General features: G+C 44.9%; 1 protein-coding gene across 2 annotated transcripts; it reads left to right on the forward strand.

The window, feature by feature from the left end:
* Window positions 1-1775: 1775 nt before the first annotated feature.
* DGAT2 (diacylglycerol O-acyltransferase 2) lies at window positions 1776-25472 on the forward strand. 2 transcript variants are annotated; one of them, XM_058830007.1, is made up of 9 exons: window positions 1830-1930; window positions 2105-2205; window positions 9377-9496; window positions 10483-10590; window positions 11365-11435; window positions 18930-19134; window positions 22267-22441; window positions 23122-23324; window positions 24040-25472. In XM_058830007.1, exons 2-9 carry the CDS (start codon window positions 2142-2144, stop codon window positions 24192-24194), a joined length of 1101 nt encoding a protein of 366 aa, XP_058685990.1. In that variant the 5' UTR covers window positions 1830-1930; window positions 2105-2141; the 3' UTR covers window positions 24195-25472. The 2 variants fall into 2 exon arrangements, with proteins under 2 accessions (XP_058685989.1, XP_058685990.1); XM_058830006.1 differs by lacking the exon at window positions 2105-2205 and having other exon boundaries at window positions 1776-1930.
* Window positions 25473-26566: the final 1094 nt, after the last annotated feature.

A 26566-nucleotide genomic window follows, 5' to 3' on the forward strand; every position in this document is an offset into this window, starting at 1 on the left:
GAATTGTAGATTTAAGCTTTCCAAGGCAGAAAATATTAATTTTTTTTTTTTTTCCATGAAACACACTGCTAGACATATCTCTCTGGGCCAAAAAGTGGATATTGCAGCAGCATCTCCAAAGCAACTAGAAAAAACTGCTGACACAGCTAGGCATGATCCTGCTCCCACTAAAGAACTAGACAAAAAATTGAAGCATTTTCAGAGTTGTTTCAGTTGTGATTGCTGTCCTCTGCATGTAAGAAGCTCATTGCTTTCCACAAGCTTTTCTTTGAGGGATGCTGAAGTGCTTCTTAAATACAGATTATTCCATTTTCTCCAAATTACAGAAGATGAAACTGAGATTATAGAAGAGACAGAGGCCTGATTCTTTGTTCAGAGCTATAGCAAAGTCCCTCCTTTACCATCTTACCCAGACATGATAAAGTTATAAAGAATCTGGTTCAATGTCATGGGAGCTGGGACAGACCCATCTGTCCCCAGGAATCTCAAGTGGCAAGTGCAGCTACATTAAAACCTTGGTGCAAACCTAAATAACACCTTGTTTCTTATGGATCAGTTGAATAGGCCCTTAAATATGTTAGAAGAAAATGAGACTTGATCAGTGGTTTGGACATTACCTGCAGGTCATCTTAGTGAAAATGATACTTAATGAAACCATTAGAGCTTCTGTTAAGTTTTAAAGTTTTCATTAATTCCATTTTCATTAAAATTCCTTTAAAAAATCATCAAAATGACAAAATTTTCCTCCTTTTTACCTTTTCTCTTAATTTCATGATTCTTTCAGGAACCCAGAACTCCCAAAGCCAAATGGGGAAGATAAAATCTGCCAAGAATGGGGTGGGAGAGCATTTGAGCAAGAAGAGGGCTATGGTTTCTTAAACAGCCCATCACTAGTAGAGGAATGGGGTGATCATCTCCCCAACAGTGAGGGGGGATACTGGATTGAGAGCAGCTCTAAAAATGAGGACTTGGTGCCGGTGAACAAGAAGCTGAACATGCCCCAGCCATGTGCTCTGCCAGCCCAGAAGCCCCTGTGTGCTGGGCTGATCCCACAGTGTGGGGAGCAGGGGAGGGGGTGATTCTGCCCCTCTGCCCCACTCAGGTGAGACCCCACCTGCAGAGCCGCCTCCAGCTCTGGGGTCCAACATCAGAACAACACGGAGCTGTTGGGAGTGTGTCCAGAGGGGACCATGGAGATGCTCGGGGGGCTGGAGTCCCCCTGCTCTGGAGATAGGCTGGGAGAGCTGGGGGTGTTCAGCCTGGGGAAAAGAAGGCTCTGGCAAGACCTCAGAGAGCCTGCCAGTGCCTAAAGCAGATGCAAGAGAGCTGGAGAGGGACTTTGGACAGGGGCTTGGAGGGACAGGACAAACGGGTATGGCTTCCCACTGCCAGACGGCAGGTTAGATGGGATTTCGGGAAGAAATTCTTGGCTGTGATGGTGTGAGGCCCTTGCACAGGTTCCCCAGAGCAGCAGCAATCGCTGCCCCGTGCCTGGAAGTGTTCAAGACCAGGCTGAAGGCGGCTTAAAGCAACCCAGTCTAGTGGAAGGTGATCCTGCTCACGGCAGTGGCAATGGATGACTCTGAACGTGTGTGCCAATCCAAACCGCTCTGTGATTCTATAAAACAGGCCATGAAATACCCTGTTTCATGAGGGGGCGGGCCTCTGCTTGCTCTCCCCGCTCCCAAATCCCGATCCCATGCAGAAAGCAGCATCGGCCGGGCTGGAGAGCCGCGAGCGCTCCGCCGGGCCGGGCCCGCCGCTCCGCCCTCCTTTCGTCTCCTCCTCCTTCCCGGGCTATATATGGATACGCGGCCGGAGCCTCTCCTGCGAGCCGGGTGCCCTTCTCCATCCCATGGCCCTGCTCCAGTCCTAACCACGCCTCTCAGCATGAAGACCATCATCGCTGCCTACTCCGGGGTGCTCCGAGGTACGGAGGGGGGAGGCGGCGGTGGGAAGGGCTGGAAGCGAGTCCTGCCGGCCGGAGGGGGATGCTGCGGTGCGGAGCAGCATGCCGCTGGTTCAGGGGTTTGGGGGGCGGCGTGGGGGGATAGCACAGAAACACTCGGCTTTATGATGTCCCCCCCTTTTTTTTTGACCGCAGGAACATTGTTGAAGGGCATTAAGGAGGGGGAAGAGCGATGTGCAATGGCGGGGAGACAGCTGTAGCTTTTCTTGGGTTGAGGATTACAGGTCTCTGCGCAGGTTTGTTGTTTGAGCGGCTCGGGGTGCGCTCCTGGGGCTGCTGGAGACGGCTCTGGGTGGTCGTGCACATTTTGCCAAGGTGCAAACCATAGTGAGCTTGCAAAATGTGGGCGTGGGGCACTGGAGTATAAACGAGTCTTTTCGTCATGGTAGGAAGAGGAGTGGAGTAGTTTTATAGGCACGGTGTGGCTGAGTTCAGGCTCAGCTTTATTTTCATAGAATCATGTAGCTTGGAAAAGGCCTCTTTAGCAAGTCCAGCTGCTTCATACTTCTGTCTTCCCGACACCTACATCGAGGGGAGAGGGAAAAAATGGCAATATGTTGCTATTTTTGCTGTCTTACAATGAGGAGTTGAAGATTGAGCGCTCAGCAGGAGTTTGGTGGTAACCAGCTCTGCCAAGTTTGCTTTAACAGCCCTCCGTGCTGGTATGGAATGTGACTTTCTCAGAGAAGTGCAGTGGGTGTCAGTGGCTGACACCCATCGTGGGCAGAGCTGCTGCAGACACCGAACACTTCCCTGCACGCTGGAACATGTTGGTTAAAGGCTTTGGAGAGACAGTATAGGAAATCCCAAATCACAAGTTACCTTGCCTGCTTGTAAAGGAATCTCAAAGGATCTTGCAGGAATAAATTCAGCAAGTCTGAATGTTTTGCTGGGTAGAGTTTTGTATCCCTTCTGCTAGGGTGCTTGTCTAGAGAAAGATCAGGATTAGTAAACAGTGAGGGCTTTTCATGAAAATGCAGTTTTCATGAAAACTGCAATGACAGTGGTTTACCCTGCGGTTTGTGGAGGGTCTTTGAGAGATTGCTCTGTGTTGTGAAAGGCTTTTTACCCTCAGAAAGCAAACTGGTAATACCTCCTGGGATTAAGAGACCTGTGAAATGGCTTATTGATTAAACAAATCATTAGCAGAGCTGAAAGGACATGAGCCTGGTGTATTAACCCCTGAGGTCTTGCTTTTGCACTGTGCTGCCCCTGGGTGTTGAGCTGGTGCTCATCTCAGGCAGAAGGATATTAGAGATTGATCTGAAGGATCAGTTGTGAACCGACTGAGAAGAAGACCTGCATGTGTTTCCTGTATTCGGATCTGTTTCTTAAAATAACTTTGCTTGCTTGCATGACTAACAGAGGAGAAGTTATGTTTTCAGTTGAGAGAAGTCATTTGAATTAGCAGTATCTGAACCATAAAATTGAGAGTTAACTACAAACTAAGTGCAGAGAATAAATAATTCAGGAAACCTATAAAATATGTAGGGTTGACCTGAAACCTCAGCAGCCTCCTTGTTAGAACGGGCATGTTAATGATGGATCTAGGACACATGGATAATTCAAAATGGAGTGTAGTTTAGGGACAGTGATTGGCCTCATCTCTAGATAATCCTGATTAGTGATGGAAAGATGTCTTAAGTCTCCTCAGGTCAGTTTTCCTCTGAGGCACCTGGTGGGGATGCTGCAGTAATATTTGTGCTTTTTAACGTAATGTAACTTTTTTCTGCCTGGGGAGATAGGGGATGTTGCCTTGGTGACTGCAACATCCACCAACCCCTCGCCAGTGCTGTAGCCTGCCTGGGCAGGAGAGCACAGGACTGGTTTCAAATCTGAATCCAGGTGCCTCCCAGAGGAGCTCTGACTTGTGCTGGGTTTTGAGGATAGTGATGTTGGATCCTGCAGGTCAAAACTGGCAGCGGTCGTGTGGTGTAGAGGTTCATTCATGAGATCTTATGTACTGCTTGATCACTTTGGACAACTTCTCCCACTACAGAGGATGTGTAGAACAAACACGCTAGCTTTCTTTTTTTTTTCCTACTTCCCTGAATATTTTTTTCCAAGTATCATGCTTGTGCAAAGAGCTGACTTTAGGGTGAGCATCTGAACGGCTCATACTGTCCTTCAGTCTCATTGCTTTCCTGGCATCTGATTTTGTCTTGGTGCTTGTAAATTTGGCTGAATTAAGTCTGGTCCTATTTAAAAGCAAGCAGAAAAAGAAAGAGCTGCAGGCATCTGCCTCTATATTCATCCCTGTATATATGCAGAGGAATATCCTTGGATATCAACTCAGTATTGTAAAAATCAGAGTAGATCTTGGACCAGTGCCTAGGGTTTGATGATGCTCTAAAACACCTGGTTGGGTAGCAGGGGTTGTGGTCTCCTCATCTTGACCTGCCCCACTTTGGCCATAGGATGCCCAGGAAGTCTCCTTCTTGTGTTTGGCAGAGCAACAAGGAGATTTCTCATCCCTCTCTCCTGAGGAAAGATGCCAGTGTGGCTGGAACATTGAAAGGTGTCCTGTGCTGAAGTGTCTCCTAATGTTGCTTCATCAGTCAGAAGTTTGGGATAAGGAAGGTGATTTTGCTTAGCTTTACCTTGGAGTTAGTCTTATATAGCATGTGAGGTGTGCCAGACATCAGTTCTGCTCTGGGATGGGCAGCCTGGGAGCTCCTATTTTGGTAAAACAGGAACACAGCTGGCTGTAATGAGGAGTTTTCTCTTGATGGAGTTGCTTGGGAGGTTGCTCACATGAAACTCCTCTTTCAGAGCTCTCATGTCCTCTGGACACACTGATGAGCTGTAGTAGGATGGGCCATTTTCTCTTTTCTAGGCCTGTTCAGGCTTGCTAACTTAAATCTAAGCTTGTTGGCTGGTCTGGGACAGTGGGGTCCTGTGGTTACATCACTTTAACCTACATACAGCTGTGAGTGTGGAGACTGAGGGATGAGTTTTGTGCTGTGAGTAAATGCAGAACTAATGAGAAGTGTCAGGACAGATTTGTTTACTGGGTCTGGAGAATCCCAGCTCCTTTCTAGAAGAGCTGATACAAATTTTATTTGCATGTCCCTGCTAACAATATTGTTGATCTCCAGTTACAGACACACTGTGGTGCAGATAATATGGGATTGAGTAGCTTCCTGGGACAGGAGCAAACTCTTCTAAAGCTGTGTACAGGGTAGGATAACTATGCTCTGGTTACTCATTATTTTCTTAACAAATTTTTTACTCTATAGTGAATATGCTTGTACTTGGGGCACCCAAGTAAACCCAGGACACAAAAGAACTTGTATTGCTCAAGGGGTTTTATAGCTGTACCAGTGTGCTGTGTCTGCTCCTGCTCTTGCATGGGAGTCTGAATCCTTCTGAATATACTAGTATTTGGTCTGTTTATCTTATCTATCTTTCCTATGCCTCCAATTTCAGCTTCTCTTCCAAATACATAGCTCAGAATGTCCATTTGCAGCTTATGTTTTGATGGATCTAATATGATTTTCCTCTAAATAACCTGTGTAAAGCAGTTTAATTCTTGGCTGACAATTAACATGCTAGTTGTCTAGAAAAGGTGGCAGATAAGTTTGGCTTTAACAAGGTTTTGGTGTATTTTTAACTACATGTAACACTTGTACTACCTCTCAGTTAATTTCTTTGTCTGACTTTTGTTTAAGTCCTGTCAGTTGGGTTTTTCTGGTGCCCACATGTGAAGTCCTGTTTACTTCCACTCTTGGGATCTTTGATTCTACTTCCCTGCCTAGATAAATATTGTTTGTGTAATTTATGTGAAATAAACTGTGTTAGAAGAGCACCAGATGCTGAGTCTGTATTGCAGGAGTCAAACGCTTGGCCAAACCGTTTGCTGACTCCAGGATCTTCTTGGTAGCAACTCCTGCATTTGATGTTAAATGGAATTAAATTATAAAAGTATGGTGAGCCCATCATCAGTTCCAGGATAGCTGGCTCATGTTCCTGAGCTTCCTTGGAAGGCTGCAGGTGACTGCCATCTCTGAGCAGCAGGGAGGTCTCCTGGAGAAGTTGTTACTCTGTCCATTGTTACAAGGAACATCCTTGAGAGCCATGCATGGCTTAGTGCAGGGAGTGTCCCATTGGTACTCCAGAGAATGGGCTGCAATATGAGCTGGGGTGCTCAGGATCTCATCTGAGACTAGGAAAGCTGTTGGTAAAATATGTCTTGTGTAAATGTGGTTTGCTAAGGCTGACCCCAGCAGTCATGGAATGGCTTGGGTTAGAAAGGATCTTAATCAGCATCTAGTTAAGGCTCCCCAGTCAGGTTTTCCAGTTCTGGGACAGGTACCCTGGAAAATGCTCCAGAGTCTGCACTGTGTTGCCAGCACAGGACAAGCTGCTGTCTTCAGTGGTAGAAGATGGAGGTCTGGGTTTCTTCGGGATTCAGAATATTTCCTTGGGAAAAGACTGATCAAAATGGATACAAAATATAGTTCTGTCTACTGGGCTCTTTTAAACTAGGTTATTACGATAATCTGTTTTCTGAAAGTTACAGAGAACGCCTTGGGTTTTTAAATATGTGAAGGGTGCTTGGAGTGGGCCCACATGTGAGCCCTTAGAGGAAGTACTTTCTCTAATGGACTTAACTCAGGTGTCAGTGTTGGGTTATTCTTCTGTGGTTGAGTTCCAACTCCCCTTCCCTCCCTTTTCTGTTGGATTTGTCAAAGCTCTTCTGCTGTGTCACTAGTAACTGGCCTGGTTCTCCAATGCATGGAGAGTCTTTCAAAAAATGCCTCCTGGCTACTGAAGCTGAAAGGAGACAAGGCTTGCGTGGGAGATTGAATACACAGTGTCATGATATGATGAACAGGAATCTCAGGACTGTCTGGAAAGGGTTATCTTGGCACTAAAATCTGTAAATGCCTGATTAATGAAATAGGTTAATCTGGAGTCTGCAGGTTTGGTGCAAAGGTAGACCTGATGGACTTGCCAGGTTGACTGACCGTTCCCACAGTCCTTTCCTTTGCTACTGGGCATCTTTCATTCCTTAACTGGGAATTAAATGTTAATATTCAGGCCATGGTAACTGCAGACTTTTTTGGTGTGGAGACTCTTGTTCTCTTTGAAGGGTGTCTTTGCTTTCAGCAAATAAGTGACCCAGGACACTTGTCCAAGGGCAGGTGCTTAGAGCTGTCTGCCAAACCACTGCCTTCCCTCTGTCTGCAGCAGTTGAATGTTTCATGTGGTTCGAAAAACAGGTTGACTTGAGCTACCCAATACTGGTCTATTTACAGGGCTGGCAATACCTACAATTTGTTCAAACATCTAGAAAATGCTGAAGTACAAATTCTCATCTAGAGGGATAAACAGTTGTTCTCTTGGGGAAGAGGTTAGGGATTTAGCTGGTCCAAGGCTGGAGTGTTGGGTTTATGAAGCCGTAGAGGTATGGTAGAGTAAATGCAGGTGCTGAGAGAGAAAACTTAGATGGGGCTGGGCTTTTTTTGTGAGTCACAAATAATCTCTAAGACTTTTGGCTTCTTTTGAGGTGACACCACTATTGCCAAATGCTTTCTTTAAACTTGGATCTGGTAATCCTCAGTCTACATCAAGTCTGTCCACATGCAATTTCGTAAGGTTTTTGGGATAGCAAGTTCCTGGAGCTGTGGCCCTGTGGCAAGAGTTGAGCAGCCTGGTCTAGTGGAATGTATCCCTGCCCATGGCAAGGCATTGGATTGAGATGAGCTATAAAGGTCATAAAGGGTAAAGTTTATCTGTCAACCCAAATTTGGGGATTTACTGCTAGATTTTACAGCATGGGATTTCTGAATCTGACTGCTTAGATACTCTAGTGTGGCAAATCAATGTGTGGTGACAGTTTAACTCAACATATTCTCCTGTCTCACCTCACAAACAGGAGAATTACTTGCTGGTTTCATTCTTAATACTGTACTATATTGTCTTGTAAAGAACTGCCTCCAGCTCTAGCTGCTGCTTCAACCTGGATTAGTGCTGTAGGTTTCACTTTACTGGCAGTTGTAGTGGTGTGATCTATCCCAGCCTAAAATTTGGTCTGCTTAGAGTAATTAATGCCCAATGCACTACTGGGATTGTCCATGTAACATGGATGAAGCAGAACCAAGGGTCTGAACTGGGTGGTCTGGCTCTAAATTTAGACTGCAGCCTTTGGTGTGACTCCCCCCTGAGTGTTGCCAGGAATGAGGCATCTCTGGGTAACCTGTGCCAGTGTTTCACCACCCTCATAGTAAAAAACTTCTTCCTTATCTAATCTAAATTGACTCTCATTCCTATGAAACAGTTGCTTTACATATTTAAAGGATGTGCCAGTGAGAGTGTCTTTGTAGAAATGACCAAAAATCCTAGTGCCTGCTTATACCTAGAGAAGCTATTTTCAATCACTTTTCATTTGACTGAGTGTGAACACTTGCTATGCTATTCCCACTAGCAGGCTCATACCTTGTCAGCAAGAACTGGACCTATTTAGTGTAATTGCTTTTTTCATAGTCCTAATAACAGGCTAATCCTTAAATACAAAAGGAAATATGTAAATACACATTAATGTGATTTGTATTTTGGCCAGTTATTATGGTGCTTGTAAAAAAAGCAATGAAAAAAAGTGAAGAAAAACCCACTTGCAAGTGTTTCTTTCTGAAGGTTGGGTATATTGCCAAAAGCTGCAGTGGGTTGTTCTTCATATAGAAAGCAAGAGTTTTCAGTGTTTTAAACACTTGTGGTTTTTTCCCCCACTTGAATATCTTAAGCTTCTACAAGAGTGGCTTTCAGCTCCTTCCTTCTTATTTACTGCTTCAGGAATGCTGAGAGCTCCGGGTTATATGTTGAAGTGTTGCTCAACCAGCCCTTGGGCTGTGCTGAGTAAGGCTGGAGCACAGAGCTTTCCTTGAACAGCACTGGGAGTTGTGCAACAGGTCTTGAGAAGGGTGGATGAGAATAGCTCAGACCACAGCCTGGTGTCTGCTTGCCTGTGGTTTGAGGCAGCTGATCTTTATCTTACTGTGAGCTCATGGGGTTCCCTCTTATCAAGCACCACTTCAAGGAGCTGGCAGTTTGAGGTTAGGGTATGTGTTAGGAGCACATGTTAACATCCTCTGCATTTTTGTGGTCAAGTGAAGAGAGCCTTGCTCAGGTGGGTACTGATGGTTACCATTAATCCCCTCTAGTCATCTGAAAAAAGCTGGATGTTGGCAGATGGCAATCCTTCCTCTTCTAGGATGCCCAAACTCCGTGGAAAATACTAGCCTTTAGCAAGCCTTGCTCTAAAAGCAAACTGCACATACATCTGAAACCTCTTACTAAATAAGTTGGACTTGATGACTCTTCCTTCTATGATTCTATTTCAAAGGAAAAATATTGTTCTCTTTGCTCAGTGTGCAAATGTAACTTCTTTTATTTTTCTTTCTTTAGGTACAGGATCGAACATTCTTTCTGCTCTGCAGGATTTGTTCTGGCTATTGAAATCCAAAGTAGAGAAACAACTCCAAATTATCTCTGTGCTGCAATGGGTTCTCACTTTCCTTATCATGGGTAATGCCTTCTGGCTTAAAGCAAAGGGGTTTTGGCTGTAATTCTGAAAGAATTTTAATGCAAAAATGTTGACTTTTGCATAAGTGTTGATTACGGGATGTGTACTGCAGCAGTGTAGTTCCTGGGGTGTGTGGGTATTGTAAACCAGTTACACTGATATTTTCAACCATAAATGACTTTTCCTGGCTCTAGAAAGTCATAAGAGCTGTGGAAAGACTGACTGATGTTTAGCTCATGGCTGTGTCCACTGTGCAAATGAGGCTGAAACAATTGGAAATGTCTTGGCTCACTCATGGGAATATCCACAGGGGTTTCCTAGAAGCAGCTGGTAACTGGTGCAAGTAATTGCAACAGGAATGCCTTCCTCTTGGTTTGGTCTCCTTCCAGGAGGTACCTGAGATGGGCAAGAACTGTTTGTGTTAGACCAGTAAAAGAGTGAAGCCTGTTTGTCCCTGAGTGCTTGGATTTTGTAAAACATCCGGCTGCTCTGCTCCATTGGATTGTTAATAATTAAACTGGAGAATGACTGCTCTCAGCATCTGTCTCACTCTACTTTCCCAATGCAGTTTGTGCTAAAATAACAGTGTCATTTGTGGGTGGGATCCTTGGCACCCTGGCTGGGATGGCTGATGTAGAGCTGGTGTAACCTGTGGAAGATGTGTGTAGCTGTGGGGAAAAAAACCCTTGCTGTGGACCAAAAAAAAAAAATCTTGGCACTCACCAAGTCTGGTGAAGCAGCTGCCCCACCTGGAGGTATGAGAAATGCCTGGAGGCACCATTAAGGTGAGGTTAAGGTTCTCCAGAGCTCTAGAGGAAGCTGCCTCAGCCCTACATTAAGGGGTTTTTAGCCAAATCCAATTTGATTTAGGATTAATGGCAACAGACTGAGACTAAGATTTCAGCACAAAAGAGTCAAAAGGCAAGGAGTGTAAATAGAGACCAAAACCTCATGCGACCTTGTTTTCTTCTTTCTTGCACCTCTCCAGGTATTGCTTGCACTTTAATCCTCATGTACATACTGTGCACAGATTGCTGGGCAATTGCTGCTCTATATTTAGCCTGGCTGGTATTTGACTGGAACACACCAAAAAAAGGTAAATATTGCAGAACAGATCCTTGTTGTTAAAGTGTCCCTGTCTTGATACTTGGACAAAGAAGCATTTCCTTGTAATGCGTGACTTCCCTTCTTAGTGGGACTGGCTGAATCACTGACCAAAAGCATTATTCAGTGAAGGATTTAAATGTCAGCCCTCGGCATGAGCAGTGACTGCAGGTTTCATTGACGCTGAAGGCAATATAAAATTAACATTCACTACTATCGTAGGTTCTTTCTGTAGTTCAGAAAGGTCTAAAGATTCAAGACCTTGCTGTCCTCTCCACCTCTTGCAAGGTTCAGATTATGATGTGATTATTGATATGTGGCTCCTCTATGGAGCCAGTGTTGCTTCAAATTAAGCAGAAAACTATTTAAAAAAAAACCAAAACAACCTGTAGAAGCCAGCTCTGGGAACCAGCAGTGGTAACAAGCTTTGGCAACTACTTTCATAGCCAGATGAGCACAGTTCTCCATTGCTTCAAGATGGCTGAAATCATCCAGGATTTTGGCCTTTCCTAAAAGTTGAATCTTAGTGTTTCTAGTTTGAATTGTAAAGTTGTCTACTGTGAATTTGCAGCCAGGCCATAATTTGCTTGAAGTACCTTGTATTCCAAAGTGTGCACTGATTTCAGTGAATGATGCAAGTGCCCCACTTGGAGGAATGAAAGTGTTGATTCCTGTAGTGAGACAGGAAACGCCGGAGTCCCTTAGGCTTTTTGATGGACAGACATGTGGAAAGTCCTTTAAAAAAATGATTCATTTTTCTCAACAGGGGGAAGAAGATCCCAATGGGTGAGAAACTGGGCTATATGGAGGTACTTCAGGGATTATTTTCCGATAAGAGTAAGTGGAAATTTAACTCTGTACCCTGGGATTTAACTGCTTTAGTGTCCTGTACTGACTCTAGTCTGTCTGTGACACTGAACTGTAAGCAGGACATGGCTGAGTTACCATTGAGTTACTGCTTGTCGCAGCTGTGGTTAGAAAATCTGAAATGTATCACCAGTGGTGGCAATGTGATTGCCAGAAGCTGCTGTTTCTAGTGGTCTTACTGGATTCCTGGAGGCAATATGCAATCCTCATTCATCTCTACAGTTTCTGGAGATACTGGCACAGGTTGTCCCAGCAAGTGGTGGCTGCCTCATCCCTTGAAGTGTCCAAAACCAGGCTGAATGAGGCTTGGAGCAGCCTGGTCTAGTGGAAGGTGTCCCCGCCCATGGGAGGGAATTGGAAGTGGATGATCTTTAAGGCTCCTTACAATGCACGTCACTCTGTGATGCTCTTCTGTGCTGCAGCAGTCCTGTGTAGTGCCTGACCCTAACTTTTCCCCTCTCCTAAATCATAAAATCTAGCTCAGTTTCTGCCCATTTTCCAGTAACACTTCTGCTCTGGGATGTATTGGGCCAGAATATCTCGGACCCCTGTGCACCAAAAGTCTAAAGCACTTCACAGGGAGCAGTGAAATTTATTTTCAAGTCTATTTGCTTTGGAGAAGTGGATTTTCTAGCACTTGGGAATAGTTTTAGTTCTCCAGCTTGTAACTTGCTCACAACATACTTGTATTTTTCCTGCTGGTTCAGATGTTACAGAGAGAGGATAGGGCTGCCAGCCTGCTCTGGGACCGCAGAATTAGCTGGATGACTTGGAAGGGAGCAGGGGTCAAATTCGGCTAGGAGGGAACTTGATCCTCTTTGGAAGGGCACACAGCTGAAAGGACTATTATGTAAGATTGCTGGCAAGTTTTATTCAGCTTGAGTATGAGGGAGGGGCCTTGATATGGCTTTTGAGCTACCTATCCCCAAGATAGTCCAGCCTCAGAAAGGAACAGGGAATCTAATTCCAGCAGGATGCCAAAGCAGCTTAGACTGGATTCTTCCTTTGCAAGTGACTTGAACTCTCAGGGTGCCTGAACATGCTGCTGGTGAACAAGCCTTTTGCTGTACTCTTGGAAGCATAGAACCATTTAGGGTGGAAAAGACCTTTAAGAGCAAATCTGACCATTAACCCAGCACTGCCAAGTTCACCATGAAACTTGCTGTTGTCAACAGGTAATTCTTGGCAAGTATAAGCGTACATGGAAAAATTCACTATGCCTGCACAGGCTGGACGTCAGTCTGGGTCTCATGGCTGACAGAGAGCTGAGCAGGATCTGCTGTTGAAGATGTCTCAGATGTGTTCTGTTACAGTACCAAGTCCTCAGTGCTGCACTAAACACTGCTGCCTTGGATATTGCTGATATGGACTCTGTTATGCTGGGGACTTCATTCCAAAGGATCACCTGTAGTGCTGGTTCTGCTGTTCCATCATACCTTTGATGACACATTTATCCTTGCTTTCATGGAAATATGCTCTGCAGAAGCCCTGCAGGTCAGATTCACTGTGGATATTAAAAGTTTGTTAAAGAGCTGGACTATTTAAATAGGTTTAGAGATGAGATGGGGTAGATAAACTAAACTTTGCAGCAGTTTTTAAATAAACACTTGCTAGTTCACATAGTCCATTTATGAGAGCTCCTTATGGGTGTAATTCCTTTACCACTAAAGGGGGAGTAGTTGTGCAAGGTTTATGGAGTCCACTGTTAATTCACATGCAAAGGGCAGAACAGGAGGGCTGACAGCTCAGAGATGACTCCTGAGAATATGAGCACATATTTTGAGGAACAGACAGCTGGCTGCAGGGTTGGTAAAAGCTGCTACAGGCATCTTAGGATAGAAAGGTGCTAGAAGTGTTTTTTTACAGTTACAGGACTGATGCATTAACAATGCATCAGCATGAAGAATAAATAATATCTCTGGATATTAGGAATGGTACCAAGAACCAGAATGCCTTGGGCCTGCTAAGAGCATGGGAACAGTTTCCTGTTCTTGGCCAAGAGGGAGACAGGTCTACAGAGGATCACTTGTTTAAATGTTCTCTCTGCAAAAATCCCTTTTACTGGATCCTGATCTCTGTAGTGGCTCAGTAGGGCTTGGTTTATGTCCCAGGCTTATGGTTTGTCAGGGCAGTCCTCTGCTGCATCTCATCCTGTGCTGTGTGTCAGCTGAGCACTGCAAGGACAGATTACACCAGTGACAGTCACACTGGTGGTACTTGTAATGCTGAACTTGGTTCCAGCAAAGTCTGCATATAGAGCTGTGGTAGCTGCATTCATACCTGCACAGGTACCAGCTGTGTTGGGCTGTCAGCTCAGATTTAATTAATAGAATCATGGTACAGTTGGAAGGGACCTTAAAGCTCATTTCATTCTACCCCTCTGCCATGGTCAGGGACACTTTCCGTTAGACCAGCTTGCTCCAAGCCCTTTTTAGCCCAACCTCGGACACTTACAGGGATGGGGCAGCTACAGCTTCTTTGGGCAACCTGTGCCAGGGCCTCACCATCCTCACAGGGAAGAATTTCTTCCTATTTGGCTTGCTGTATTAGAGCAGCTGCATGAGAATCAAGCTCTGCTCCGATGTTCATGCTGATCAGGCTGGTCTCACTGGAGTCAGCAGTGCCTCCCAGCCTAAAACACCAGGACTATTGTACCCATACCTGAGATATGAGGTCATGTTTTGTAATTCCAGGTGGGTTTGGAAAGCAGCCTGAATCTGGTCAGTTACTCAGCATGAGCAGTCGTTGGCCACATTCTCTGGGACATCATGCAGCTGCTCTGACAGTAATAAGCTATTTTAGGACACTAGAAACTTGTCTGCTGGTTAATGGCTGGCCTTGTAAATAGTGCTTTAAGCTAAGCAGCACCTGAAGTGGCTGAGAAATGTCCCAGTGAACTGAGTTCTGGACCTGAAGTGGCAGGTAAAGCCCAAGCCCTTGCCAGGTGTATGCATGGGGCTGGACTGGAGCAGACATCACCTGCATACACCATCTCCATCTCATGGTGTTGATCCCAGCAGCCTCCTGGCATATACTGCTGATCTGATGATGTCATGCTGCAAGTGCCATGATCTAAAGGTTCTGTTTAGGTAAAGAAGCTGTCACCTGAGCATGTGAACATCTCCATGAGCAACAGGACTCCAGGTAGCCAGGGTTTCGGACCTTTGGCTCACCTTTGTCAGACTGTGAGCACTTCAGGTGTGTGCAGGGAGACCCTCTCACTGCATCTGGCCAGAACAGGAATTGCTTCCAAGTGTCATTTTTGTTTTTTGGTTTTTTTCCTTCTCAATATGTCTTCTGTGTCTTGGCTAGCTTCCTGGCAAAGCTCCTCCTTAACTGTTGTACACGAGCTACAGAATGGAAATAGAAGGGTTTGATTGCAATGTCCTAACCTAGTGTAGTGGAAGGCATTCCAGCCCGTGACAGGGGGTTAGAACAAGCTGTGCTTTAATGTCCCTTCCAAACTAAGCCATTCTGTGAATTTGTGACATATATAATACTGTGAACCTGGCAGGGGAGCTTCAGGTCTTGGCTTGCACTGCTGGGAAGGTAAGATAATTTCTTCCATAGTGTTGCTGGGTGTGATACGGCTAAGTGCAATTCTTGGGTTGTTTTGCAAGTTTACACGCTCATGAGATCTGCTGCTTGCATCCTGTAGGATGAGCTCTGGTTTTCTGCTCTCTGCATGCTTCCATAGTCAGTGCTGCTCAGCTCCCACACAAAAAACTGATTTTTTTCCTGCTCTTTGGCTCCTGGCGCTGAGCAGCAGTGGTTCTGCAGTCCCCTTTCTCCACTACTGAATGTACTGCTGTTCCTAAAAATAAAATTGGCAATATGGTTCTTTAGCTGTATCTGGCACACAAATATTAACACTCATTTTCTTCACACTATTGCATTGGCTTACTGCTTCTATAGTCTGGCTTAGTTCTGTGTAAAGAAATCTGTTATTATTAGACAGGTGGATGGACTTTGCTCTCAGAGAAACAGGTTTGGTTTCTAACAGCAACTGGAAAGGGTGTGTTAGTGCAATGGGGTGAAGGTTCAGCTTCACTCCCAGTACTGATTGTCCAGCAGAGATGCAGCAGGACAGTGTGATGACTCTGCCTCATTATGGGAACGCCAAGGCCCCAAAGAGCTGTGTGGGACTGGAGAAGCCCTTGAAGGCAGAAGGAAAAACCAGTTGGAAGTTCAGAACAGAGTTGCAATAGTGCTGTTCAGTGACAGCTGCAGCAATTCCTTGGGGCAACCTGCTAACACTGTTTGCTTCTCAAGGGGAGGGGTTCAAACAGTCAGCAGATGATCAGCCTCCTGAAGAGAGACATGGAATCAGAGAATGGTTTAGGCTGGAAGGGACCTTTAAATGTGTTCTAATTCCAAAGCCCCATCTTGTGCACTTTACTGTCTTCACTCTTGCTTGAGTCTAGAAGTACATGATTTACAGTACTTCAAAAGTTCCTGCTTCTAAATTAAATTTAGGGAGGGATGAAGGTGTTGGCAGGTCAGACCCTCCCAGGGCTGAGTTTGTGCTTTAGCAGATTCAAGACCTCCACTTGCAGAGAAGTGCCCAACCCTGTCTGATGTCTGTTGGTCTTAGGTTCCCTGGCTTGACTTGGGTGGAAGAACACATAGAATCACTAAGGTTGGAAAGGACCTTGAAGATTGAGTCCAACTATTCCAGTGCCTTTTGGGTAATTTTTCCCTAATACCTAATCTAAACCTCCTTTGGTGCTACTTGAGGCTGTGTCCTCTTGTCCTATCACTTCTTACCTGGGAGAATAGACTGACCCTCACCTGCAACCTCTGTGTTTACCTTCTGTGAGCCCCTGTGTTGTGGGACAGGTGTAAGGGCAGTGGCAGCCTGCACAGGACAAACAGGGGAAAAGCACATATGTATGAATACCAGGCTAAATCTCAGCCCTTCCCTCTTGCTGTTGGTGAGTTGGATCCCTGCACACCTCTTGCCCAGCTCCTGCAGTGGTGTGGATGATTGATTGTCATGGGTATTGCCAACTCTATGGCTCTGTAACAGGAGCTCTTGGAAAGCAACCACAGCAATAAGGCTGCAGCTTGGCTGAGGCTCCTATGAGGTATCCAAGCAATGGGCTCCACTGGGATCTGGGTGTTCGTTCTTGCATGTGGTGGAGGAGCTGGAGCAGGAGAACAGCATGTCTTTCATATGTGTGTCTCTGCCAAGCTCAACATGCAGATGTCTCGTGGTCCAGAATGACGAGGACAAATGCTCTTTCAGATATCTTTCCTATAAAAGGAGCTGTGCTTGGTGCACGTGAGGGATGAGGCTTGGAAATCAACACCTTGCTCTGACAGGAGCTTTAAGGAAGGAGTGTCTGCTGCTTGTCCAGCTTAGCCATGTGTCTGTACCTACCAGGCCTGGAATCAAAAAGTCAAAATATTGTCTAGGTTGGAGAAGTCCCCTAAGATCATCAAGTCCAACGATTCTGCCAGAAGTGCCAAGGCCACCACTAACCCAGGTGCCACATCCACAAAGCTTTTAACTCACCCCAGGGATGGGGAGTCCACCACTGCCCTGGATAGCCTGTTTTAGACGTCTCTATACAGCTAAGCAAGAACTGATAGATGGAGGGGTTGCTTACCATATCACTGCTTTTTTCCTGAAGATTGGTTTTTGGTCTTTTGTCTGTGGTTGCTGTTTCTTGTAACTGATCAAGGGTACAGCCCTTCTACCCTGTGAAGTGAAAGCAAATTATCTACTAATTGGGAAAGAAGGGAAAGGGGATGAAAGGATGACTTGGTGTGATATAGGCAATGGGGCCCTGCAGAGCTGTTGCAACCACAAGCCTCTGTGCCCTCTTCCTGGAGCTCTACATGACCTCAAAGCCAGAGGAAATTCTGAAGAAGGCCAGTCAACTTGCGGGACCTGCTGCTGCTGCATCATGCCTATATCACAGACACTGTTTTGAATAGCACAGGAGCTGTAGCTTCATCTGGGGTCAAGGCTGAGAATGGGAGGAGGGAATCAAGTTTCTGGGCATGCTGCTTTAGTGTGTCACAATGGTACTTCAGTTCCCTGTAGCACGATCCAACAGAATGAACTTGCATAGTGCCAAAACACTTCTTGTCCAAGGCAGCAGGGTGAGTAATGCTGGTGTGACATCTTGAAAAAGCTGTGGGATTTTTTTTTCCTATGGGAACTGATGCAGTGGCCTTTGCATATACAGTTTGAGGGATGGGGTGCCAAAGCTTCAGCTTGTAGGTCTGAGAGCTGCTGGGATGTTGCAGTTGACAAAAAGTGGCACTGTTGCAGCCTAAAAAAAGGAGATGTTTAGATTAGATATTAGGAAGAGATTATTGACTCTTAAGGTAGTGAGGTCCTGGCACAGGTTGCCCACAGAAGCTGTGGCTACCCCATCTCTGGAAGTGTTCAGGCCAGGATGGACAGGGCTTTAGAGCATTTTGGTCTAGAGGAAGGTATCTCTGTCCATGGCAGAGGTTTGGAACTGGATGATCCATAAGGTCTCTTCCAATGTAAATTATTCTAACATACAGAAAAAAATTAAATTTGATCTCTATTTTTGTAGGATGGTGCAGCAGCCCTGCTGTGTTTTGTGCTGTGTGCTTCCTCAGACTGCATGTATACTGCCTAGGGAAGATGCTCTGACACATGGGGTGATGCTGCTACCTATAGCATCAAAAAATCCTGGCAGTAGTGGTACCAGAGAATGGGTTGTTCCATTCTAGCTAAGACAGCTGTGGAGAGTCCATGCTGTGCAAACAGAGGAGTAAGTGGTCAGGAATATTGCAGAGCCTGAGACCAATATGATCATAGCTCTAGAGCATTCCCTGAAGGAATCAGATGGGCTGAGGTGTCTTGTTGACCCTTTGGCATATAGGCCAGGGCAGAACCTCTTAAAAGGAGGGATAGTTTCCAGTGGTTACCACCCTTCTGCACATTTTCCCACTTGGAGGGTGGCCAACAGACCCATTAACTGGTTGGCTCTTTTTTTCAGGCATTAAGTGAACTTGCTTCTGCTATGAGACAGTGATGTTTATGTTCCTTCCCCCTCATACTGGGATGTGAGCCACTAATGTGCTGAGAGAGGGCCTGGAAGGAGGTGTAGCTGTGGCTACAGGACTGAAGGTCTTGATTGGTTTGGGCAAGAGGTGTGTAAGAATTCCTTAGGAAGGAGTAGAGAAGCAAAAGGCCCAGGCTGCAGGAACCCGTGTCCTATTCCTTGGCTGGCAGGCTTCTTGTGTCTGAGATCAGTCTGTTTATCCTGCTCCCTCTGCTTGGGAAACTGAAGTCTAAGTGGCTGCTCCTACCAGAGCCTCTGAAATCCAGGAGAGTTCATACATGAGCTCTTAGGCTGTTCTCCCTGGTGGGAAGAGAGACAAAACCTGGGGGATGTGACTTTATTTACTTCTCACATTTTTATTTACAACCTGAAAATATCCATCTTCAATTGAGTTTTTTTTTTTCTTTCCTAGCTGGTTAAAACCCATAATCTGCTGACCACCAGGAATTACATTTTTGGGTACCATCCACATGGCATCATGGGCTTGGGTGCCTTTTGCAACTTCAGCACAGAGGCCACGGGTGTCAGCCAGAAATTTCCTGGGATCCGACCGTACCTTGCTACCCTGGCTGGGAACTTCAGGATGCCCATATTGAGGGACTACTTAATGTCTGGTGGTAAGCGCAATTACACTGTGCCCTTTCTGCTCTTGCTCTTGGCTCTGAGCTGTCTTCACCTCTCAAGTGAAAAGCTGTAACCTTTTGTAGCCTGGAAGTTCAGGTAACCACTTCATGCTGGTAGCATCACCCAAACATTGATTTCATGTAGCTGTCAAGAGGAAACTGTGAATAAATGTGAGAAATCCTGTCTAGTGGGACATGTCTGTGTCCCTGGCAAAGGGTTGGAACTGGATGATGTTTAAAGTCTCTTCCAACCCAAACCATTCTGTGATTCTGTAAATATGACTAGTTTAGGCTGCAGGATATTCTGCTCCTCTGTGTTCATCCTTAACTTGAGGATACTCTTGTCCAAAAGCATAGTAAAGATATATGACAACTGTAGTTGTGGAAGGTGGAGATATGGAACCAAGCTTTTCCTAGTTATTCCTAGTGAGAAGGTACAGGAAGAAGTTGCACTGACTGAAAATACTGAATAACCATGGCCAGATCAGCTCCTGGGCTCACTACCACATAACTTGTCACGCATCTGTGTTTCATGGTGGTGGTGGATGCTGTCTCCACCCAACTGCACTGCTGAGTGCCTGCCAGGTGTAAAGAGTCTGGGGTATTGCATGATTCCAGCTGTTCAGAGAGCCCCTTCCCTGAATGTATTCCTGTAGATGGATCACATGGATTATGCAGTGATCTAAATGTGCTGAATTACATTAATAGGTCTGTTTTAATGGAGTCCAGGATTTTAATGCTGGAGGTCTTTTAAGTTATGACCGGGCAGAGGAAGCAGTGCTTAAAATACCAATAAAGTGTTCTTGCATGGCCTGAGCTTCCTTTTTGGAGTGAGGACACCTGTGAATTAGAGGTGAGGGAGTAATACTTAAAGACCATGAATTGAGCAATCCAGTAACCTGTTTGCTGTTTCTGGAACTGATTCATCAATAAATAAAACAGATACCTTAATAAGTACCATGGCTGAGAAGACAATAGGAGTACCTGTACCTGACTGATTTGTTAGAATTGACTATGTCTGAGATTGCTGTCTTAATTGAGGGAGAGAAATACTGGATCTGGTGCAGAAAAGGTGTCCCTATCTAGAAAGAGCAGTATCTCAAGCTGTTTTTTTATCTTCACGTACTGATGCTAGTTGCTGTGTGAAGTCCATAATTTGGGAATTCATGGGACAGTGGCATATGAGAAGTTGGGATCTGCTTTCCAGTCTGTTATAGCTGTAAATTTAGTTGTGTTGCTTAAGTTTCCATGAAACCTTTTTATATTTTAAAAAAACATTTTCAGTCTGTTCAGTATGACTGGCTGACAAGTCTTGTGGTCAGCCAGAACTTTCTCCTTTTTGAAGGAATGTTGGGAGTAGTCATTAGCAGCATCCTTACTGGCTTGGCTATCCCTGAACATTGTGATTAAACCAGAGGAAACTTGTGCTTCCTCTGTTCCTAGCATCTAAGCAAGACTACAGGTGTGATGAAGTTAACCTTCTGAAAGCCATAATTTGTCTTCACTTTCCTACACTAGAACTTAAGGATGCTGATACAAAGGCCTTAGCATCACTTGGAAAGTGCTGATAATACTTTTTTTTTTTTTCTTTTTTTTTCCCTTTTTCTTCTGTGGACAAACCACTTTCAGGTGGAATTATAACAAATCCTAACACTGTGCCAATAAACAGTTGGTTTACAACTCATACAAATTCTAAATTTTACAGCCTGCTAGAGGTTAAGGTACAACAGGGATCTTGTGAAGCATGAGGGGATGACCAGAAAACCCTATATACTGTGTGAATGTGTTAAAGAGCAGAATTTATCTCTTGCCACTTGTCTCCATGTCTCATTGCACTTTCTGAAGGAACTATTTGGTGCTGTGAGTAGCAGTAGTCTCCTGCTAACAAGTGTGAAAAAGTTGAACATAAATCTGTTGCCAGGCTTGTGTAGCCAGTATGAGCCTTGGTGTGGAGAATGGGAGAAAGCTGGAGCAGTGAGTATAGCCTGAGCCTGTCAGAGGAAAAACAGTTAGAGAGATGTAGCTGTGCTGAAAGACACTAATTCTTCATCTTCAGTTCCAGCTGATCTGTCTCAAGAGTGGTCTGCTCTGTTTTTACCTGGAGCTGGGATAGGTGATGACCCTGATGCCCAGATAGACCTCAAGGCTGACAGACTTGTCCTACCTAATTCCCCAGGACCTGTCCATCACTTAGTTCTTGGCTCAAGCAATCAATACCATGCAATGTGCAAAATTAGCTTCTAAGATTAAATAGTGTAATAGGTCAATGACCTGAAGTACTCAGATGAGATGTGTGATAGGAATGTAAGTGATGGCATCCCACTTCTCCTTGGCTTATTCTGGCCAAAGAGGCCAGAAGCAAGCTTGGACACCAACTGTAGAATAAAAGTAAGAGTTCAAAGAGCAGGCAATCAATTTTCTTCACATTTTTAAAGCAATACAGAGGAAATTAAAGGTGCTGCCTTTGGGTTTTCATTTCCCTGGAGTGGGGACTGGTGCTTTAGGACAGATTGCTTACTAAAGGTGAAGAGAGGTCCCGCTCTTTCCAGTGTGGAATAGCAGGAAAGACCTTCACAGACACTTTCCTCAGAGTATGGTCTTAGGTAAACACTCTGTCCCATACATTGCAAGAGCTTCATATCACAGATCTGTCTTAAAGGTTTGTCCATTTATTCTTTTTATATCACTAAACAATTCTCCCATATATATTCCACTACCTAATTTTGCTGAGGAATTGGTCAAAATCAGACTCTCATCCATCAAAATAAAAACCTGCTTTCTTCCTCACTAAAGGTAAACCAAATCCTATTGTAAAGTTTACATGGAGGAAGGATGTCTTTGATACCACTAGGTATAGAAAATCCTTGCTGAAGTCTTTTGATAAAGGAAAATTTTTGAGAGCTGATGTTTGTGGAGTTTGACCAAGTCTAGTGCTGCCAGGCCTATGAACTGCTTGTTTAGTTGAGGAACAGGTTGCCTGCTAATACCACTCTATCTGATCACAGAGAGGTTGGGACAGCTCAACTTGCAATTGAAGTATAAACTTTGTGCTGTAAGTATGAGAAGATCCTGAAGTCACCAGCCAGTCTTATAGCGTGACCCTTGTGTCTGTCTTCCTTAATCCAGGTATTTGTCCTGTGAACCGTGACAGCATAGACTACATCTTGTCCGAGAATGGCAGTGGCAATGCCATCATTATCGTGGTTGGAGGGGCAGCAGAGTCTCTGAACTGCACCCCAGGAAAGAATTCTGTGACACTGAAGAACCGGAAAGGATTTGTGAAACTGGCTCTACGGCATGGGTAAGGGGCAACCTCAGTGCTGCACAGTACTGCTACCTTGTGGAAGGTGCTTTTATTTGAGCAGCTTGGTCTAGGTGAAGATGTCCCTGCTTAATGTAAGGTGATAGAAATAGATGGCCTTTAAAGGTCCCCTTCAGCCCAAACTATTCTGTGATTCTGTTCCCTGAAGTAGCTGATACCTTGGAGCAATTCTCCTTTCTGCAGTATTTGTGTTGTGTGGCTGTTTGCCCAGAGCATCAGACATGAGTGTCCTTTGGCTTCTGCCCCTGAGCAAGGTATAGGGGCAGAGGGATCCCTGGGACAGCAGGAGGCTTCCAGGGCAAGGAGAGGCAGTGTCAGTATGGGGTGTTGACCTGTGTAGTCCCCCTGATCCCCATGTGTCTGGAAGGAGATGGCCATCAAAAATAGGATTTGAGTGTATATGGGAGCATGGCCACTGCCTGACTGAACAATGTTCCACAGGACCATTGTCAGTACAATTCTCTTGTATGCCTTCAAAGTATCTCTATTATGTCATGCCAAGTCTGGCTGGCTTATGTCAGTACCTTGTGCTGCAATAAAAGTTCTGGGCAATGGTACAAGCAACTGTGCAGCCTGGCAGAATACACAGCAGCAAGTGTGGGGCTGTCATATGAACTGTAGTCCAGGGGGTGGGGTCCTGAATCTTTCTGTCTTTCCAGAGCGGACTTGGTTCCTGTCTACTCCTTTGGGGAGAATGAAGTATACAAGCAGGTGATCTTTGAAGAGGGTTCCTGGGGAAGATGGGTTCAGAAGAAGTTCCAGAAGCACATTGGCTTTGCTCCATGCATCTTTCATGGCCGTGGCCTCTTCTCCTCCAACACCTGGGGGTTAATACCTTACTCCAAGCCCATCACTACTGTTGGTAAGGTTTTGGTATAAACATGCTGTGTGCCTCTCTAGATAGCAGAATACTTGAGTCTATGCTGAGAATATGCTGAGTCTAAACTGAGAACAAGCTAGAAGTGTTTCCAGAGGTTACAAGCCTTTAATGAATGTCCTGCTTCCAGGTGGTTTTGCAAGAGAGCTCTTTTTTGGGGGAAAAGGCTGTAGCTCTACTTTCTTTGTCTTTGTATAACTAGTCAGAAGCAACCTGACCCCCATGCTCCAGAGGGATGCATGTCTGACAGCTGAATTTTAAAGCCAACCCTGAAACTTGCATTTGAGTCTTCTAACCCAAAGCAGTGAGGCTTTGAGGGAAGGGGGAAAAGGTCAGCTTTGCTTTTGTGATGTGTACAGGGGTATACATAAGAACTGACTCTTGGCTGCTGTTAACTGAGGAGGGATTTATCAGTCTGCTGTAAACAGAAGGGTGACTTCCCAGCCACCTTAAATAGTAGAGGCATTTGTGTAGCTAAAGCAAATCTGTTATTGCTGCAGATGGGATGTGTGTCCTTGTGGGAAAGTTATGCTTCAGAGCCTGGTAAAACTGGGAGGAATCAGGCAAATCTCTGATATAATGGCAGACTGTGTTGTGCCAGAATGTATGTGCTGAACTACTATAGCTTTGTCCATAGAAGACAAATATCCAGGTTGTAGGAGCATTTAAGCTAACGTGGATATGTCCCTTTTTTTGTCAGTTGGAGAGCCCATCACCATCCCCAAAATTGATAATCCATCCCAGAAGGATGTGGACTTCTACCATAGCATGTATGTGGACTCCCTGATCAAACTCTTTGACAAATACAAGAGCAGATTTGGCCTGCCGGAGACTGAAGTCTTGGAAGTCAACTGAAGGCACTGGTTCTGCAGCACCTCCTTCTTTCAGAACCAACACATCTTTTCCAGGAGTCCAAGTTGTCATTGTGTACTTGAAAGCATGTGTGGGTGTATGTATCAAAGCAAGTGTTTGAAGTATTGCTAGACCACTCTAAAAAATAATAAAGAAAGGCTTTGCTTTAGAGAAATCCCATTACAAACATCTTTTTAAACAAAAAAAAAAAACAAACAAAAAACTCAGAACTCTGCACTGCTGTGAGGATTTAGATTACTTAAATTATTGCCTTTGTAATCTGCTATATAATGCTCTTGGACCACCAGCAATGGATTAGGAAAAATTCTGCAGCTACTGTACCCACTAGCACAAGCGATTCTGGGAGAGTAGTATCCATGTGGTTTTCAATCTAAAAAGGAGCAGGTTGATTTGAGCAGCATGGCAGTTTTACAAGTTTCACAAGACCCCTGTTGGGACATGCTTATGTAGTGCAAGGATATTTCTGCTTTGGGAAAACCCTTTCTGGAAGTACAGTTGGGCTGCCAACCCCCCTGGTGTGGCATCTGTGCTGGATGGTGCAGGAAGCCAAGTGGAAAGAGTCAGGTGAACCTTGATCTATAGTGTAGTGGATGCTTTTGTGGCTGTAAATTCACCACTGTATTTGAAATGTCAGTTTAGAAGCAGGTGTGTCCCAGGTGCTGCTTGTACAGAGGCTTGTAGCTGGAAATATGGGACTTCTTCACAGCCACAAAACTCCAAGGATAAGCTCCAGGAGCAGTGGATGGTGCAGTTGTGTAGCCCCGGTGTTGCAGAACTTTGGGGTAGCCCATAGGGAAAAAATGCAGTTGGACTATTGATGCAAGTGCTTTGGATGCTCAAAGTATTTGGGGAATCTAGAAGTTACTTCTGGCCTGAAGATGGCTTCTAATTACTCCGTCCAGTGAATGTAAAGGAGTAGCCTTTGCACACATAGGATCTAAAGTGAGCTACTTTTAAAAGTATTTATAAAATGTTTACGTGGATATTAACACGCTTGTAGTGAGATTTCTTGAGAGTACAATTTATGTATAAACCTGAAACACTGCACTACTTGCATGTCTGACCTGCCTTTTCAACCATTCAATTGAGTGTATCTTGAGCTCTAAAATGTGCCTTTCTTCCATGCAAGAGGATGGTATTTCACGTCCCTGGAATCTTGCCTCTAAAGACAAATGTTCATCTGTCATATTTGATAGATTATTGTATTACAGAGTATCAATTTTTGTACAAATTTCTAGAAATAAACTTGGGCAAAAATAGTGGGCTGCTTTGGTCCCTTCGATATGTTGCAGCGTTTGTGGCTGGTATTAGTTTGTATGATTGCAGTTGTGCCTTTTTTCCTGTGGGGAAAAAAATGGTTTGTCTCTACAGAAGCAGACTCACACCGAAATCACCATCTTTGGAAGTGTGTAGTGGTAGACCTGGAAGAGTTAGGTTAAGGGTTGAACTTGATCTCAGAAGTCTTTTCCAACCTTAATGATTCTGTTCTGCCATCTGCATTCTCCCTGCATGGGGCAGCCAGGATAGTTTAACCTTCACAGTTTAAGGTTGGGATTTTGCCTGGGAGTGTACAAGGAGCTGAGGCAGCCTCCATCTGTGGATCTCCTTCACTGAACAGGTGCAGAATGAGCATGCTCTATTGCTCCTTACAACAGATTACATTGGGTTTTGTTGCTGCCTAGAACAGAAAATGTTGGATTGCATCCCTGGTGCTCAGGTGAAGAAATCCTTCCAGCCCTTTTCAGTACTTAAAAGGGAGCTTCATAAAAAAAGTGACTTTCTAAACAGAGTGCTTAGTGATAGGACAAGGCTCAAATAATAACTTCTCTAAATAGGCAATAAACCTAATAGAGGAGAGCTTTAGATTGGATATTGGGAAGAAATTCTTCATTGTGAGGGTGGTGAGACCCTGGCACAGGCTGCCCAAAGAAGCTCTTGCTTCCTCATCCTTGGAAGAGCTGCAGGCCAGCAGCCTGGTTTAGTGGAAGATGTCCCTGCCCCATGGCACGGGAGCTGGAACTAGATGAGCTTTAAGGTTGCTTCCAACACAAACCACTCTGTGATTGTTCTTGTCAGAGATCCCAGGCTTCTACTGGAGGTGCAAAGTGCTCCAGAAATAGCTCACAGTGCTGAAAAGTTCATGTGGACTCTTCTAGTAACAAGGGAGGGTTTAACCTGTTTTTTTTTTTTGGTCTGGGTCTGGCCTGTGAACCATGGCAGTGATCAATCAGTGCTGGCTGACTTTCACAGCCTGACTGCTGTTCTTCAAGGTGAAAGCTAAACTTACTCTTTGCCCTTTTCAAGCTTGGGCAATGGAATTTGAAAGCATTCTGCTCAGGAAGATAAACCTGGTT

Source organism: Poecile atricapillus, chromosome 1, assembly GCF_030490865.1.
Source record: "Poecile atricapillus isolate bPoeAtr1 chromosome 1, bPoeAtr1.hap1, whole genome shotgun sequence".
In the NCBI taxonomy this organism is placed as follows: domain Eukaryota; kingdom Metazoa; phylum Chordata; class Aves; order Passeriformes; family Paridae; genus Poecile; species Poecile atricapillus.

Coding starts and splice junctions, on each gene's coding strand:
- DGAT2 (XM_058830006.1), top strand. CDS start 1,804: ATGGATACGCGGCCGGAGCCTCTCCTGCGAGCCGGGTGCCCTTCTCCA. Junction 9,497..10,482: donor TCTCACTTTCCTTATCATGG/GTAATGCCTTCT, acceptor GCACCTCTCCAG/GTATTGCTTGCACTTTAATC. Junction 11,436..18,929: donor GGGATTATTTTCCGATAAGA/GTAAGTGGAAAT, acceptor TTTCTTTCCTAG/CTGGTTAAAACCCATAATCT.